This window comes from Mastigoproctus giganteus, chromosome 7 (genome assembly GCF_048544385.1).
Source record: "Mastigoproctus giganteus isolate SK-2022 chromosome 7, ASM4854438v1, whole genome shotgun sequence".
NCBI lineage: Eukaryota > Metazoa > Arthropoda > Arachnida > Uropygi > Thelyphonidae > Mastigoproctus > Mastigoproctus giganteus.
This window is the reverse complement of record NC_143581.1, coordinates 126,283,246-126,301,073: the sequence shown is the minus strand read 5'-3', so window position 1 is coordinate 126,301,073 and position 17,828 is coordinate 126,283,246. Positions and strand designations below refer to the sequence as shown.

At 37.0% G+C, this 17,828-nt stretch overlaps 1 protein-coding gene across 1 annotated transcript in view; it reads left to right on the top strand.

Moving 5' to 3' along the window:
• The window catches only part of unc80 (unc80, NALCN channel complex subunit), a 1,843,891-nt gene that overhangs the window by 713,813 nt on the left and 1,112,250 nt on the right, over nucleotides 1–17,828 (top strand). The window contains exon 27 of the mRNA XM_090378420.1: nucleotides 8,777–8,973. Coding sequence (XP_090234546.1) covers nucleotides 8,777–8,973 — 197 coding nt within the window. The remainder of the gene's footprint in view (nucleotides 1–8,776; nucleotides 8,974–17,828) is intronic.

The following is a 17,828-nucleotide window of genomic DNA, read 5'->3' as shown; positions in this document are numbered from 1 at the left end:
AAATAGCTTAGTTATATAGCAAAAATATTTCAATTTCAAAGGACTTGGAACGAATTATCAAAAAACAGTGTGTTATTGGGTTCACATTACGATATTTTCACGATACAATGTGTCTCTGGAATGAATTAATATCGTAAGGGGGGGGGTCCACTGTACATGTATATCTTAATTTGATTTCATCAACTTACAGACCTGAATCTGACCTAATCGAGGCATTCTCTGGATTGGAATTGGAAAGATAAGATCGGTTATTGAGTTTGGTACCTACTCAGATTCCAGTCAACCATTTGAGAGGTGCATTGTCCTCCTCTTCGTCCAATTTTCAAAACTATTTTCTTACTGCCATCTCCTAAAACTGTGTCTATTATTAATTGGAATTAGATGTCATATGGAAGCACATATGGTGCATTTAAGACAATTCATACATAAATAGACATTATTTGAAATGACCTTGCAGAAATTTGCTCATGAAAAGGTTAATTCTTACATCAGATGTTGACATGATAGGATTATATTAAGTTATTCCATCTTTGAACTGCTTGTGCCATTTAAATATAGCAATGATTATTTAAATATTAAAAATAATATTTAAATATAAAATAATATTAAAAATACATATATACAAAAAAGAGAGGCAGTGGGGCAAAGACAACTTAGTTGATTTCAACCCTTCTAAAACTCAGTCTTGTCTTATATCTTGCAAAAAGGATTCTTCTGCTCCTATGCTTACCTTTAGTGACACTCCGATTTTTAGGCAAAATGATATATCTCTTTTGGGGATTCCTCTGCATCCAAAAAACTTGTTTTTCTCTTTTGCTCTCAGCGTTACTTTTCTTTCAAACAGCTGCTCACACTCTATAAATCGCAAATCCGCCCTGCCATGGAATATTGTTCCCACATCTGGGGTGGTGCCCCCAAAACCTCTCTCAGGCGTCTTGATTCCATTCAGAAGAGGGCAGTTAGGTTAATTAATGATTCATCTCTATTAGAGTCTCTCCACTCGCTGTCTCCTAGACGTATTGTTTCTACTGCATGCCTCTTCTACAGATACTTCCATGCTCACTGTTCTTCTGAATTGGCTTCTATAATTCCCGCTCTCTCATTCAAACAGTCCGAACTCATGCCACCACCAGCCAACATCCATTTACTGTCCAACTTCAAACTCACAGAACCAACTTTTCATCTTCCTCGTTGATTCATTCAACTGCCATTTTCTAGATTAACCTTCCTTCATACGTATTTTCTGAAAATTACAGTCTACAGAAGTTCAATGTCAACAAATATCTTCTTTCGTCTTCTCAACCTCTGACCCAAGCATGGTACTAAGTATATAGGTTCTAATTCCTCTCGTGTTTGGGTTTACATAAAAAAATTTAAAAAAAAAAAGAGAAAAAAAGAATGAAAGAACAAATTTACATGGACTAGGGCTACTTGATAAACCAGAAAAACCCAATGACCATGATAAATATTAGTTTAGTGATAAGATCTAATGGAAAGAAAAAGAAATATATGTATACTGTATATGTGTAGGTCCTTGAGGTTGTCACAGACATTCTCTCAGATATACCAGACAAGCTGTACTTGCTACCTCGGAGTCTAAAACGCTGATGGAACGGATATTCGGGTGACACTCAAGTCAAGTGGACCCAGTTTCGGCGAAGTCTGGATGGTCTGTGACAGCCAAATCCTCTGCTTGCACCTTCACGATGGTGGGACTGTTAGTAATCCTGGGTATAACCTCCATGCACAAGTACATGATGGATGACCACCCAGGTGTGAACCAACGTAAGTAGGGGTCGAGGTGTGGCGCCCACACCACATGGAGGAACGCCGCCCCTCTATGTTACCAGGCAGTACTAGTTGGTAGATGACTCTCATCAACCGGTGAAATCCACCACTTTGCTTATTGGAGGCTTGAAGTGGTGGAACCCATGTTTAGTCTCTAGAGCTAAGTTCCGGTCAATTCCTTCCCTATCTCTTCCATCATGCAGTATGATTGATGACTTTTGATGACTTATGATGAACATCGTGGCGAGATCCAATATTCCTTACATTTCGAGGGTACAGTTCGAAATGTAAGGTGTTCACACGCTGGCCGCTAGGTAGAACACCGGACCGAACCTAATGGTAACTCTCTAGGAAGCTTCTGGATCAGCTAGTGTGTAATCTTGCTACCTCTGCTCTGCCAGATAGTGACTGGAGGGATTCTGAGTAGTGTGTATGCGGGGAGCATTGTCGAGGCCGCGTTATGTCAAGAATCTGGGTATATTCTTACCATGTGTACGCCATATCCAAAAATTTCATTACTTCATACAGCATGTCCCACTCACTTTTTTTACTATTGAATACACCATGAATTGCCAAACTAATAGAGCAAGCTTATTTGCGAAAAGATATAAACCTCCCAAGCACTTCCTAATTCATTTCACAGAGCCGTAGCCTAGTGGTCAGGTGTGCGGGTGCATAAGTATACTTGCCTTGAGTGACCAGGGTTCAATCCCGTGACTGCTAAATACGGTGCTGTTTCTTGTATTCTGTCTATCTTGTTAACTCCTCTGACTGTTTGGTCGTCCCGGAGTATAAACAGAAAATTTATTTATTTAAATATATGTGGTCTCAATTCTAATCTCAACAATGTCCATTTCCACTTGCAGTCTGCCAAACCCCATGTACTTTTAATGACAGAATCTCAGTTATCGATTGATTTAACTATTGCTCATCTCAGATGCCCAAATTATTCGCTGTATGATTCCTTTTGCCTCAAAGCTGGTACTTGTGCATATGTCCATTCTGATATTCCCTGTCACAGACTTGGCAATTTGGAATCTCCTCTCTTTGATCTTCTCTGGCTTAAAATCTCTCTACCTCATTGTGTCAGATTCATCTGTTGTCTCTACCATTCTCCCAACTCTACTAATCACTTGGAGCTCTTTGACTTCCTCTCTTTCCAACTTGACTTTCTCCAGTCCAACTTTTCTAACATTGAGGTAATTTTCTTAACTCCAGCTGGCTTCCGTTTTCTAGTCAGACCGACCCAGCAGGTCGAGATGCTGAGGCTTTTGCAATTACTACACAGATGACCTAGCACAGATTGTTCATTTACCTACAAGAATACTGGACATTCCTAATCATAAAGCCAATACGCTTCATCTTTTGATCAAAAACAAACCTTCTAAGTACATAGTCGAAGTGAGAAGTCCTTTAGGCACTTCAGATCACAACTTGGTGATTGACTCTTCTCCAATGGAACCTTTATCTCATGGCTCTTCCCAACCTCATGTTGTTTGGCATTACAAGAATGCAAAATGGTGACCTGCAAGACTTCTTTTCTTCTTTTCCTTCGGATTACAGTTTCAAAACTTCTGATGTCAACGTTTGCTCAGATCGTGTCAGTGAAATTATTCTTGCAGGAATGGAATCCTTTATCCCACATTCCACTTTAAAATCTCGTCCTTTATCTAAACCTTGGTTTTCCAATAAATGTGCTAAGGCTGTTCAAGAGAAGAATGTTGCATATCGTAATTTGCTTGTTTCTAATTCTTCAGTTTCATTTTCTGCCTGCACCCAAGCTCGCAACAATTGAAAAGCAGTTATTAATCAGTCCAAACTAGAGTTTGAACAGGCTAAGAGCAGAAAACCTGCGTTTTGCCCTAATGGTAGCCGAGCATTCTGGTCTCTTGCCAGAGCTATTGGCGGGAACTTTTGCCCATCACTGCTCCCACCTCTGTCAAAACCAGATGGTTCTGTTGTCACTATAGCCAAGAATAAATCTGACCTGCTAGCATCCCATTTTTCTTCCAACTCATGTATTAATGATGTTGGTAAAACACCTCCCACAATTCCCAACATGCTCCATTCAATGCCTCCTGTGGTCTTCTGTCAAAAGGATGTCAGAAGGACTTTGACGAATCTTGATGCTAAGAAAGCTCCAGGTCCCGATGGTATTTCTCCACTTGTTCTCAAAACCTGTGCTCCTGAACTTACTGCTGTTCTTTGCCACCTTTTTTAACATTCTTATTCCAAAGGTGTTTTTCCTTCTGCTTGGAAATTTGCTCATATCCAGCCAGTTCCTAAAAAAGGGTGACAAATCCCTCCCATCCAATTATCGTCCCATTGCAATTACTTCTACTCTTTCTAAAGTAATGGAGAAATTGATTAACTGCCAACTCTTAAACTACCTAGAAACCTTCCGTCTGATCAACGATCGCTAGTATGGATTCCGTCAGTGTCGATCCACTGGTGATATTCTGGCTTATGTTACCCATTTATGGACTAATTCAATGGTAAGGTTCGGTGAAACGCAAGTAGTTGCTCTTGACATATCAAAGGCTTTCAATCGTGTTTGGCATAAAGGTCTTCTAAACAAGCTTCCATCTTATGGTTTGCCAACTGGTTTTAGTAATTGGTTATCCAATTTGCTCTCTGATCGCTCACTGAGGGTGATTGTAGATGACTCTCTGTCTTCTAACTTCTCCACTAATGGCGGTGTTCCCCAAGGTTCATTTCTTTCCCCCACTCTTTTTCCTCATTGTATATTAATGACCTTCTTCCATTGACTGGAAATCCTACCCATAGTTTTGCCAATGATAGATATTGCATTCCACTTTCCATTTTGAGAAACCTTGACCTGCTCAATCAGCTTCAACTTCTCGAAAATCTGCTACCAATTCCTTAAATGCCGATCTTCAGATAATTCTCCAGTGGGGCAAAGACAACTTAGTTGATTTCAACCCTTCTGAAACTCAGTCTTGTCTTGTATCTTGGAAAAAGGATTCTTTTGCTCCTATGCTTCTCTTTTGGGGATTACCCTGACTTCTAATCTCTCTTGGCACAAGCACATTACAAATATTGCTTCCTCTGCATCTAAAAAACTTGGTTTTCTCTTTCGCTCTCAGTGTTACTTTTCTTCCAAACAGCTGCTCACTCTGTATAAATCGCAAATCCACCCTGCCATGGAATATTGTTCCCACATCTGGGGTTGTGCCCCCAAAACCTCTCTCAGGCTGCTTGATTCCATTCAGAAGAGGGCAGTTAGGTTAATTAATCATTCATCTCTAACAGAGTCTATCCACTCGCTGTTTCATTGACATACTATTTCTGCTGCATGCCTCTTCTACAGATACTTCCATGGGCACTGTCCTTCTGAATTGGCTTCTATAATTCCCGCTCTCTCTTTCAAAGCAGTCCGTACACGTTCCGCCACCAGCCAACATCCATTTACTATCCAACTTCAAACGCACAGAGCCAACTTTTCATCTTCCTCATTTATTCATTCAATTGCCGTTTTCTGGAACAACCTTCCTTCGTATGTATTTCCTGAAAATTAGTCTACAGAAGTTCAAGTCCAATGGCAACAAATATCTTCTTTTGTCTTCTCAACCTCCAACCCAAGCACGGTACCAAGTACTATAGGTTCTAATACCTCTCATGTTTGGGGTTTACATAAAAAAAAAAAAAAAAATATATATATATATATATATATATATATGTAATGCAAAATGAAATAATATTAAGCAAAAAGATATTGCCACATAACATGCAACCTTGGTTTTACTTTTTAAGAACCAATCATCAAGATGGCAAGTAAAAAAAATGTTGTGAAAGCTTGAAATTAAATTCATCATAGGCTGAGGTGTATTGCTAAAAAAAATAGTACCGGAACGCTCATTCTCCAGAAGACTATATCATAACATCGTATCGACTGTACAGTAACTGAATCAGACGTCAGACTCACGGTTCATAGAACAACCAGTTCTAGCATTCAGCGCATGACGAATCGAAATGCAGCATTCACATATATCACACTATATCTCGTTCATTGGATCTCTCTCTCTATCTAACACATTGCACTTTAGTAAGAAATGTTCAAGTTTCATTGGGAAATTTATATTTTTGTTTTTTAAATAATTTTTAAAGAAATCTATTAATTTTAAAGATTACTGTTAATATATATTTTTAGATAGCAATGCGTAAAATAGATATTTCTCCCTCCCCTTTGATTATGCTATTGTTTCATAATATTCGGTGTATAAATTTAATGATTTTCTATTATGACATTTAGAAAAAAGTACTGGAACATCATTTTGGTGTGTTCCAGCCAGAATACACACCACTGATCAGAGGTGACAAATTTAATCTCAAGGTTTCACTACATTTTTTTTTTCTTCATTGTTTGCAAGAGGTCATTAGTTTGTTACTATATATTTTTCAAAGTTTTCATATTCACATTCTTTTTCCTGACTCAAGGTAAGTTCTCTTTTGCTTCTTTGGGTATTTCCATTCTCTTAGAATCAGTTATAAACTGCATTCCAAATACATATTTCTCCCTTTTTTTACTTTTTTTGAAATGCTTTAATTTTCTTAATACCTTAATTAATTCCAAACTATTTATATATCCTAGTTTTAACCTAAACCTTAATGTATTTTATGACTGAAATAGAGACAAAGGTTTGATATTATCATCTTTACTTTCAGTCTTGACGGTTGGTTTTTGAAAAGTAAAAATATCTTTATGCTTTAGTATTATTTTATTTTGTATTATATATATATATATATATATATATATAGTAGTAATATACAACTGTTAAGAAACAAAATAAGCAGAGAAAAGAAAATAACAAAAGTTAGATAACAAAGGTTATTGTATGTATAATGCTCCAAAATGCACAGTGCAGCAGTAAAGTAAAGGAAGCAAAAGGATATAAATAATGTGTGGTTTGTAAAATATATAAAGTGTCTGTGAAAATGGAAATGAAAAGTACACAAGGTGCCTGAACTAAGAGAAGTTTAAGGGATGGTCGAAAGTGGAAGTGAAGTACAGTAGTGGTTAAACATGTGAAAGAATTTGAAAAACCTAGTACAAATATGAACTGGGACTGAGGAAGCAAAAAAATAATAATAATAAATAACAAATAAATAACACTATATTCAGATACGGGAGGGCAATTTTAGCAAATGGTCAAATCAGGGGATGGCAAATATGCAAAATCTGAATATAGTACATGAAAAAATGATACATAGTCAGGAAAATTCACCAGGGGACTACTCCTGACCATGTACCAGGCACAGCATTTCCAAACTTGTCTGTTGTATTAGAAAAAGGGGAAAAGCAAATATGCAGCCTTTATCGTAATACTAGTAGACAAGGTAGTTTCTACGCAGTATAAAAGTTAATCATGTAAATTAAAATAAATGCAAATTTACAAAAGTGTAATGTGAAATATAATACAAATTTGAAGTGTGGAAGGGGTGAAAGGTAATTAAATTAACATGGTAGAAAATTAAAATTCAGATATAAAGCAGAGAAATTTGAACAAAAAAAGTGTAGACAAGCAAATGGTATAGGGAATGGTAAACTTCTTGGGGAGGGGAGGGGAGGGGAAGGAAAGAAAAAGAAGGCAAAAATAGCAATAGGATTGAGGATAGACGGAGCATTCATATCACCCTCATATTACATTAATAGTTCTACGAACAGGAAAAAAAATAGAAAAAGACAGTATGAAGATAAAAAGTATAGAAAAAGTCATTAAAAATACTGAACTTACTGGGTTGTAAGGACAACCTTAAAGAAAGGGTTCTGGTATAAGCAAATGTTAGTAAAAATGGTCGTTAATACCAAAGGCTTGTAGAGAGGAAGGGAAATCGAAATCAAAACTAAAAGTGGGAGTTACTTGGCATCATTAAGTTGAGCGGAGGAGAGACATACACAACCGGGATGTGAAAGGAGGAAATAATGACAAGTCACCGAGTTATATGACAGTTGAATTTTCCTGACTATCTATCATATTTTCATATACTATATTCAGATTTTGGATATTTGCCAGCCCCTGATTTGACCACAGAATGGTACCCAAGAGGAGCTATGAGAAAACCTGGAAGACAACAACGGAGATGGACAGATGAAATTCATGAGTTTGGGGTAGTAAATGGATGGCCAGTGCTGAAAACAGAATGAACTGGAAAGTTGCTGGAGAGGCCTTTATCCTGCAGTGGATTGAAAATGGCTGATGATGATGATGATGATTTGTTATTTATTATTATTATTATTGTTTTTTGCTTCCTCAGTCCCAGTTCCTATTTGTACTAGGTTTTTTCAAATTCTTTCATCTGTTTAACCACTACTTCACTTCCACTTTCAACTATCCCTTAAACTTCTCTTAGTTCAGCACCTTTATATATATATATAAAATACAAGAGGAAAAAAAAAAAAAAAAATATATATATATATATATATATATATTTATTTATTTATTTATTTTATTTTATTCTTGCTATCTCTAAAATAATTATGCTCACTTTTTATTACATTTATTTTTTTGTCTTCACTTTTTTATTTTTCCCATATTCCCATTGAACTTATCACTAAACTAAATATAATCTCAATTCAACAATTTCCCCTGCAAGTTTTTACATAAGTTCTGTTTCTTTTGGTGTTTTGTTCCATAGAACACAGAATTTCACATTGGCTTGCTGTTTATTATTTTCTTTGTAAATGTGTTATTCTGTCATCTGATTTTTGTAGATTATTACAGCCCTCTATAGAGACAAAAAATATATATATAAATATTAGAGATGAATATCTCAGAGGTTTAAACATATAGTTTTTAGTGTATAATTTTTATTAATTTTCATTTACATTTTAAATAGAAATTAGTGTTATTTATTTATTTTTTTTGAACAGTTAATCTCTTGAACAGTTGATGACTTTTTTTTTTGCTTTCTTTTCTATTATTTTTTTGCATAAACAAACATTTTTATTTATTTAATATGCTTCCAGGGCTGAAAAGAACAGAAAGCATTTCATCTCGGAGGAAAGTAAGTGCAGTTTCTGAACGAAGTGACACCAGTGAAAAAGCTGAAGTCAGTGGTGAAGAGTCACCTGGCGTGTTGAGTGATGATCAGCCTCCAGAGAGTCCAGTTGATGTGCTGGAAAGTGATGACAGCAGTATGACGAAAAATATGCCTTGGCTAAAGGTTAATATTTATCTGTCTTTCTCTCTATATATGATATAATATAATATATTGTTTACAACTGCTTTAAATTTGACTATAAAACAATCTACTAGTGATACCTAATGCCATTGTTAAAATTGAACATTGTGACCAATTTGCATATTTGATTGCAAATGTAAAAAATTTCTCTTAAATCATAAATTTAATATTCAGAATATCACTTGCTAACAATTAAGTGATACAAAGCAATATTTATAATAGTAATACTACAATTTGCAAAAAATTGAATGTGTAAAGAAATGATTTTGTGCATATTCAATAAGCCAAAAAATTAGATTAATCAAACTAAAAATTATAAAACTAATAGCTGTTTTTATGCATTTATAAGTACTGTTACTGAGATCAACAACTATCATTGCGTAAATAATAATTAGTTGAACTACTATCTTTTTCTGTGTACCTTGTAGGAGCATTACTTGATCTAAATATGAAAGCTTTGCAAATATCATTTATATTTACTCTGCTATATATCACTTACATTGCTTATATTGCTTTTTTAGGCCTGTGTAATTCAAATTATATGGTCGTAATGCAATTTTTCTTATTTAGACCTATATAATGCTAGTTTTAGGTACACAGCAAGTACCAATTAATGTTTATGCATTGATAAGTGTTTATCCCAGTTTAAATGCTAATCAATGCATAAAGAGAGTAATGATGCAAGTGAAGTACAGTAGCCATGCCCAAACCAGCTCTTTCATACTCTTAGACATTTAGTCAAGAAATATTTTAGATTAAACTACACACACCATCAAGCATTTCTCATATTGGGGACTTATACTTCATAACTGAGTTGTCAATATTGCAACAACAGAGTACCTGCCCACCCACCCACCGATGAGTAAGCCAACAAGCTTCAAAATGGTGTAGTCTGGGTGGTGGTGGTATCTGCCAAGAATAAGCAACATTAGTCTTCTCCACTGGTGAAGAAGACTTCTCCCTTGGCAACTCGTTGTGAAGGTATTCATAATTCATAATACTCATTTATATGAGATGTAATTAAACGATGCATTCATACTATCTGGGTAGTAGAAATGATGCAAGTGCAGTGCCCATGCATAAACAAACTCTTTCATACTCTTAGTCTTTCATACTTATACTCTTTCATACTTATATAATGCTAAATTCTTGACTAAATATAAAAATATTTAGTCAAGAAATATTTTTAGATTAAACTATGCACACCATCAAGCATCTCTCATATTGTGGACTTATACTTCATAACTGGGTTGTCACTATTGCAACAACAGAGTACATACTCACCCACCAATGAGTAACCCAACAAGCTTTGAAACGGTGCTGTCTGGGCAGTGGCAGATACCCCCCCCCCAGACAGCCCAGAGAATAAGTAACATTAGTCTTCTCCACTGGTGAAGTGTTACTTATTCAAAACAGTGCAATACCTTGGTAATTTGCTGTGAAAGTATTCACAATATGAGATATAATTAAACAATGCATTCATACTATCTGAGTAGTAGAAATGATGGAAGTGCAATACCCATTCATTAAACCAACTCTTTCATACTCTTAAACATTTAGTCAAGAAATATTTTTAGATAAAGAGAGTAATTAGTTTTTAATATCTTTATACTTTTTAGTCTGATGATTTTAATTTTTGGCTTATTTAATATTCATAGATTCATATCTTTGTATATTAAATTTTTTGCATATTTGTGTAATGCTAGTTGGCATCTGGCGTAATGCTTGTGGTTACTGGTTTGTGGATGGCTACATGACTGTGGTAACATATATCATGCAGCATCCTGTCAGCTGTACTGGGACACATGTCAGCACGATATGTGTCCCAATTATCTGACTGAGGTCTGGTGTATGCTGTGACTACATACATCAACCTGTGTTTCAAGCAGATGATTCTTTTTGGGTCTCTTCTCTCTCTCTCTCTCTCTTTCTCTCTTGTCATATTCTGTCAGCTTTTGAGGTTTTCCAGATTGTTTCTTGACAGTCTGAGCACCAATCTGTTGCCATTTGCAGATCACGTCACCAATCATTGACTTGCCCTGATCTGACCTATGGATCTGCAGTGTTATTGAAATGTGTGGCATCCTATTATTATTCCATGCTGGAAGTCTGTTAGTTCTATCAATTGCAATACTTTGGCAGTCATACTACTGTCTCCACGAAGGCCTAGGAACACATTTATAGTTGTGTCTAATGTGGTGCTTGGGTAGGATCTACTAACTATCAGTGGAGTGGAGTCCATATATCAATGATAGGACAGTGTATATTTGTAGATAAAGTGCACTGGATTATAAAGAATACTGAAGATGCAGAACATATGCACCAGACAACGGTCAAGAACTGCTGCAACACAGCCAGTAAAACTCTAACCATCTAACTTTCAGTTTCTTATCTAATGTTGTTCTCTTCTTTTCTCCATCTTTTCTTCCAATGTATTAATAATCTCCAACTGAAAATTCATCCCATAGTTTCGCCCATGTTGGTGTGCTACACCATACTTTTGATTTCACAAATAATATTGTACATAGTCAGCTACATTCTCTTGAATATTCACCTCTATTTCCTTAACTGTTGACCATGGGTGTTATAGTGATCAAGTGATTCCCTGAGTGATTTATAAAGTTTTCTCAAAGTCACAATTCTTGATCAGTTTAAAAAGTTTATTTATGTTCCTATTAATTAATAGTAGACTTAGTCTTACAAATTTAAAATTTCAGAAAAGGAAAAACCACCATTCTTTTTTTTTTTTCTTTAAAGTAACACACTAACTTTTATACTACTTGGTCACTGCTCCTGCTTCCCTATGGTGGGAGTGGAAACAGGAGAAGAAATTCATTCTCCAAGGGCTGAAAGGAGCAAAAATCCATCTAACCATCTTTATAACCACTTTTATACTACTTGGTCACTGCTCCTGCCTCCCTATGGTGGGAGTGGAAACAGGAGAAGAAATTCACTCTCCAAGGGCTGAAAGGAGCAAAAATCCATCTAACTAATCCATCCATCTAACCATCTTTATAACCACTTTTATACTACTTGGTCACTGCTCCTGCCTCCCTATGGTGGGAGTGGAAACAGGAGAAGAAAAATGGATAATAATATGCTCCCACCTTTAAAGCCATCAAGCACAAAACCTCAGACAAATGACACTGAAAATGACTTTTCTTAACCAAAGGGGTTGAAATATTACATTTTTTTTGTTTTCCACTCTCTCTATCAGAAATGCATTGAGTCTGCTACAGGTTTACTGGAATCATTAAGGCTGTTTGTTGTTTGTTTGTTTGTTCTTTGGTTTTTAGGAGCATTAGCAACTAAGGCCATATTGCTCCGGGATATGCGGTGGTCATTCCCTGGCCTTTCCGCATCCTCCATATTTGGTGGTGACGGGCTCGAACCCCGGTCTAATCAAGAAGAGTGTGCTATGCACTGCTGCTTCTTCCCACCTGGCTACGGAGGCGCCTATCATTAAGGCAACTACAGTCTGGCAATCTTCTGGTAGAGACAGACTACTCAATCTGAACATTCTGATAAGCTATTAATGCTGACAATCTTTGGCAGACACCCAATAAAAGTTTCTCCCCATGCCACCCTAAACTCCTTAAAGGGAGTAATAACAGAATGGGACTTTGGTGGAAATTGTCCATTTGCTATGTGAACGAAGAGTCACCAAGTAAGGAGAATCATGGCTCAAAAAGATAATAGCCTTCTTCCAACAAGGAACATAATCCTCACTTTTAGCTCTCACAACTTAACATCACATGCTATCTCCATTGCCATATCTGGCTTTACATCCCAAACCACATCAGGTGTTACAAGTGCCAAAAATACAGCCACTCCCAAACTGCATGTCAGGGTGAGGCAGTATGTCTTAATTGTGGAGCATAGCCTATCTGACTGCATCATTACTACCCTTCATTGGCCACCATCCAGATTTCTGCAAAACATGAACTATGGAAGCAAGGGGGGAAAAATCCAGAAATATAAAGTTGAGAACAAAGTCACATGCTCAGAAGCGAGAAGACAAATAATTAAAACAATGTCAAAGTTCTTGTATGCCACAGCTGCTCAACATTTTCAGTCAGTAGATATTTAGACAGATGTATCAGTCCTTCCAAAAATATCTATTGCTAATTGGGCTTGTTATGCTTGCTATTTCTGAACAGTGTCCTTCCCAACAAACACCTCAACAAGCCAGTAATATCCCAATTACCATTCCAGCCAATGTTCCTCCAACAACAAAATCAAAAGTGGCAGAGACCATAAAACTGCAACCATCACTCTCCACTGGAATGAATATTGATGAACAGAATGATCCAGATGATGAGATGGACACAATACTCCTTCTTTCTTAAGAAAGACAAAACAAAAATATATCAATACAAGCAATCTACAACTAAACAGCAGTGAGAATCAAAAACAACCCATAAAACCACATAAATCAAAAGAATCCTTCAATTATACAGGTTTTTGAATACAAAGGGTGGCTTACATTATTTTATTAAATCACATGCACTAGGAGCATATCTTTACAGGAAACTTATTCAAGTTCACAAATGTGTCCATTAAAAATTATTCTATCTTTAGACAAGATAGGAGTATTGACTCACTAGCCTGTGGAGGAGTGGCATTTCTCCTTAGAAACAACATTCCACCCAAACATGTTTCTCTTCTGATTCCTTTAGAAGTAGTGGCAGTGCACATTGTAACTGATATAACTCTTACAGTAGTTTCTATGTACCTCCATCCTAATTTCTCGTTCTTGTCAGATGATCTAGAAATGCTAACAGATCAGATACCATCTCCATTCTGCTTATTCAGGTATTTGAATACTCATCATGCTCTGTGGGGATCTAAACTGCATGGGGCAGGAGTTGTCCTGACTGGCAGAAATAGCAAATACCTTAGCTAAATCATTTTCCAGTATATCAGCAGTATCTGCTTCCAACCAATCTTTCAACAAATTCAGGCAATTGCAGAAGAGCATAAAATCGACATGTTGTCTACTATGGTATCACACCTATACAACCAGCCATTGACATCAACAGAACTTTTAGACTCTCTCAATGAAACATCCAGTAGTGTTGCTGGTCCAGATGGAGTCTACTACATAATGTGAAAGCAACTAAACAATAAAGAAAATAATTCATTGTTAAATTTCTATAATTGAATATTTGTAAAAAATACTTACCAAACTGCTGGCATCTCAATTGTACTAGCCTTCCTGAACTCAGGAAAGGATCACATGCCTTTCCACATAATTACAGGCCAATTTCACAGACTTGTTGCTTAGGCAAAGCCTTGGAAAAAATGGTTCACAGGCATATAAAATGGTTCCTGGAAATTAAGCAATTGCTGAACAATAATCAGTACATGCTTCAAAAGAATCAGTATGCATTAGATGTGTTAAACAAAGCAGAAGCAAACATCCACAAGGAGACAACACCTGATTATGGCTAATCTCGATATTGAGAAAGCCTGCAATACCATTTAGCAATATGGTGTTCTTCAAGATCTTTATTCTTTTGGTTCGAGAGGCCAGTTACCCCAACTTATGCAAAACTTCCTATTCCACAGAATGCTTCCGGTTATTTATCTGAATAATTTATCCAAATCATTTGAACAAGAGGAGGGTGTACCACTGGGTTCCATCCTCGCTGTAACTTTATTTACAATAAGATTTACAAACAACATGACACGGGACATTTCAAATACATTTGAACTGTACATAATTGCCGATGACTTTTGTGACTGACATTATCTCGTCATTCACAAATTTAAGGCAACTACAACTTTCCATAATCAAAATATAATTATGGGTGCTATAGAATTGCTGAGATGCTGATAAAAGCTCCCTCTTACATCCTGTAGAACTTTAGTTTGGCCCTGCTTGGATTATGTATCACTGGTCTATGACTCTGTGAGGAAAAGTTCTCTATTCATGTGAATATCATCCAGCTCCCACAGCTACCCTTAGGGTAGTTGTGGGAGCCTTCAGAACATCTCTGGTCCACAGCCTGTATATTGAGGCAAATAAATCCCCTTCTGCACCTCAGAAAAAAATCCTTATTGTGTAACTATTTAGCAAAAATTAAAAGTATTCCATCTCACCCTAGTTGGGAGTACATGTTTGTACTCAATATTCCACTAAACCATAATAAACCTAATGAAAACCACCCTGTGGAACTTTGATTGGAAAAGCTCACATTTGAGACATTGCTTCTCCTGAACCACCATGGATTAATTCTTGCCTCTTTGTGAAAATTTCACTGTCTTTTCCTATTGAATGCAGTATCCATACTGCAGAATTGTATGCAGTAAAACTAGCTCTAGATAACATAAACAGTCACTGTTTCAAGCAAGCTCTGATGTATATAGACTGCTCCTTAAGTGCAGTTACTGCCAATCAGTCTACTTTTTCTCTTTCTCATTCCATTCTGAAACATATCTGATCTAGATTATGTCACTATCCAGTGTCCAACCAGGTGGTCACCTTCTGCGGGATCCCTGGTCATGAATGTACAGACCAGGTTGCTAAATGTCTCTACACTGCACCTTCCTGCCACCTGAAAGTGCTCTACACTGATAACAAATCCATTATTAAAACAATATGTAGGAATCACTGGTCTCACTGTGGCAAACTGAAATCAATAATAACCTCCTTCCGATAAAAAGAGAATCGTAGCTGTGGACATCTAGTTTCAGGAGAAGTAGGTGAGAAGAAGAGATTCTAGCAAGACTGCTCATGTCTTTCCCATCCAATTCATCTGTATTTGCTTATGGAAGAAAGCCTCTCCTCAGTATTCTTTCTGGCAATCCCAGGTAATAATCAAATGCATTTTCATTAATTGTCCACAACAGTGAAGGATCCGGAAATCCAGCTTTAGCTCTCTGCCTGAGTTGCAGGAATTGTTAACTTTATCACACATTCTTGGCAGTGATGCAGATTTTAAAGAAACCTTTTACTATTTGAGATGCATAAATTTATATAATCATCTCTGATAATCATAATATGGAAGACTTAGTCATAAGTAAATCATGAACAGGTACAGTATGGCCCAGAAGGCCCTTGTGCCAAAATACTTCAAATATGACAGCAACAACAAAAACAACCTTAAATATTGATCTCTAGGTAGTTTACCAGTAGGTACAAGAAAATTCAATTTACTATTATTGTAAAACTTTATCCTGTCTTATTTCTTGCAAAAATATCTGCCACTCCATATGCTCATCATCAGTAACTCTGGCATTACGTTTCGTCTAAACAGTCCTAACTTTGTCAATATCACAAATCTGCTGTACTATGGAATATTGTTCCCATGTGCAGGATGAGCTTAAAACTACTTTTAAACTCTGAGCCTCTATCCAAAAGAGAGCAGTCAGATTAATTAATTGTCTGGCCCTTGCTTCCAAATGATTTTGTGATCAAGTGTCTTTGCCAGTGAATTTGTGCTCAAGTAAATATCAAAGATATTTGATTAAATAAAGAAATGGGCAGCACCTGGAAGAATTTCTAGCAACATCAACAATAACAGTGTTAAATCAACCAAACAAATTACCAACTTACTGCAACCTCCGAGGCGCCTCCGTAGCCAGGTGGGAAGGAGCAGCAGTGCGTAGCACACGCTTCTTGATTAGACCGGGGTTCGAGCCTGTCACCACCAAATACGGAGGATGTGGAAAAGTTAAGGGAATGACCACCGCATATTCCCGGAGCAATATGGCTTTAGTTGCTAATGCTCCTAAAAACCAAACAAACAACAACAGCAACCATCGATGTTTCCTTAGCCACTAGAAATATTTCCGGCAATATAACGGATTAGAGGTTCAGGATTCCTGGACAACATCTGACCACAGAGTCCTGCTTCCAACTAAATAAAGACCATCAGAGACGCTATCCCGAGAGGAAAATGCTAAACAGATATGCACTGCACACTGCAAATTGTGTGACCAATTCAGAGACGCACTAATAGCAGAACAGGATGCACAGCAAGCTGCAATTCAAACCATCAAAGACCCAGATCAACTCCAAAAAACAGTCACAGCCATTATTACTAAAGCAGCAAACGTTGCCATAAAATGATGAAACCTGCCCCAAGTGCTGTACCATGGTGGAGTCTGGAGCTCTGGTAATGTCAGAGAGAGGTCCAAGACAAACAAAAAGCCTTCCAAAGAGCCAGGCACTCCTGACCTGACCCTTAAGTGGACACATTGCAGGAAATTTACAAGGAAGCTGTAAATCACTACACTTTGCTTATACGAAGGAGCAGACAACCCTCATGGGAAAATCTGGTCACAACTACTGGCAACACTGACCCCTGGGGGGGTCTACAAATTCACCACCACCACACAGAAGACAGGGAACAGGAATTCACAATAGAGGAACTACAAGTGGCCGCAAACCTTATTAAAAGTAAGAAATGTCTGGGTCCGGACTTATTGGAGCCGGAAATTATCATGGTGGAGATAGCCCCCAACATGTTACTGAACCTCTTCAACTTATGTCTCAGAACAGGGACCTTCCAAGAGGACTGGAAAAAAGGAAACATTAAACTCATAATCAAAAATCCAACAAAGCCACCATAACAACTGACCTCCTACAGACCAATAGCCCTAACAGCATGCAGTAAATTCCTGGAACGGCTCCTACTAATCAAAATTCAGGCTCACTACTCACAGGCAAACTTAACATTCCTAAACCAGTATGGTTTCTGACCTGGAACATCAACCGTGGATGCCCTGAGGAACCTCCTTGCATGTGCAGTTACAACAGATAACAAATAACAGCTAACGACGAAGTCGATGGCTATCACCATCGACTTCGCTGAGGCATTCGACTTCCT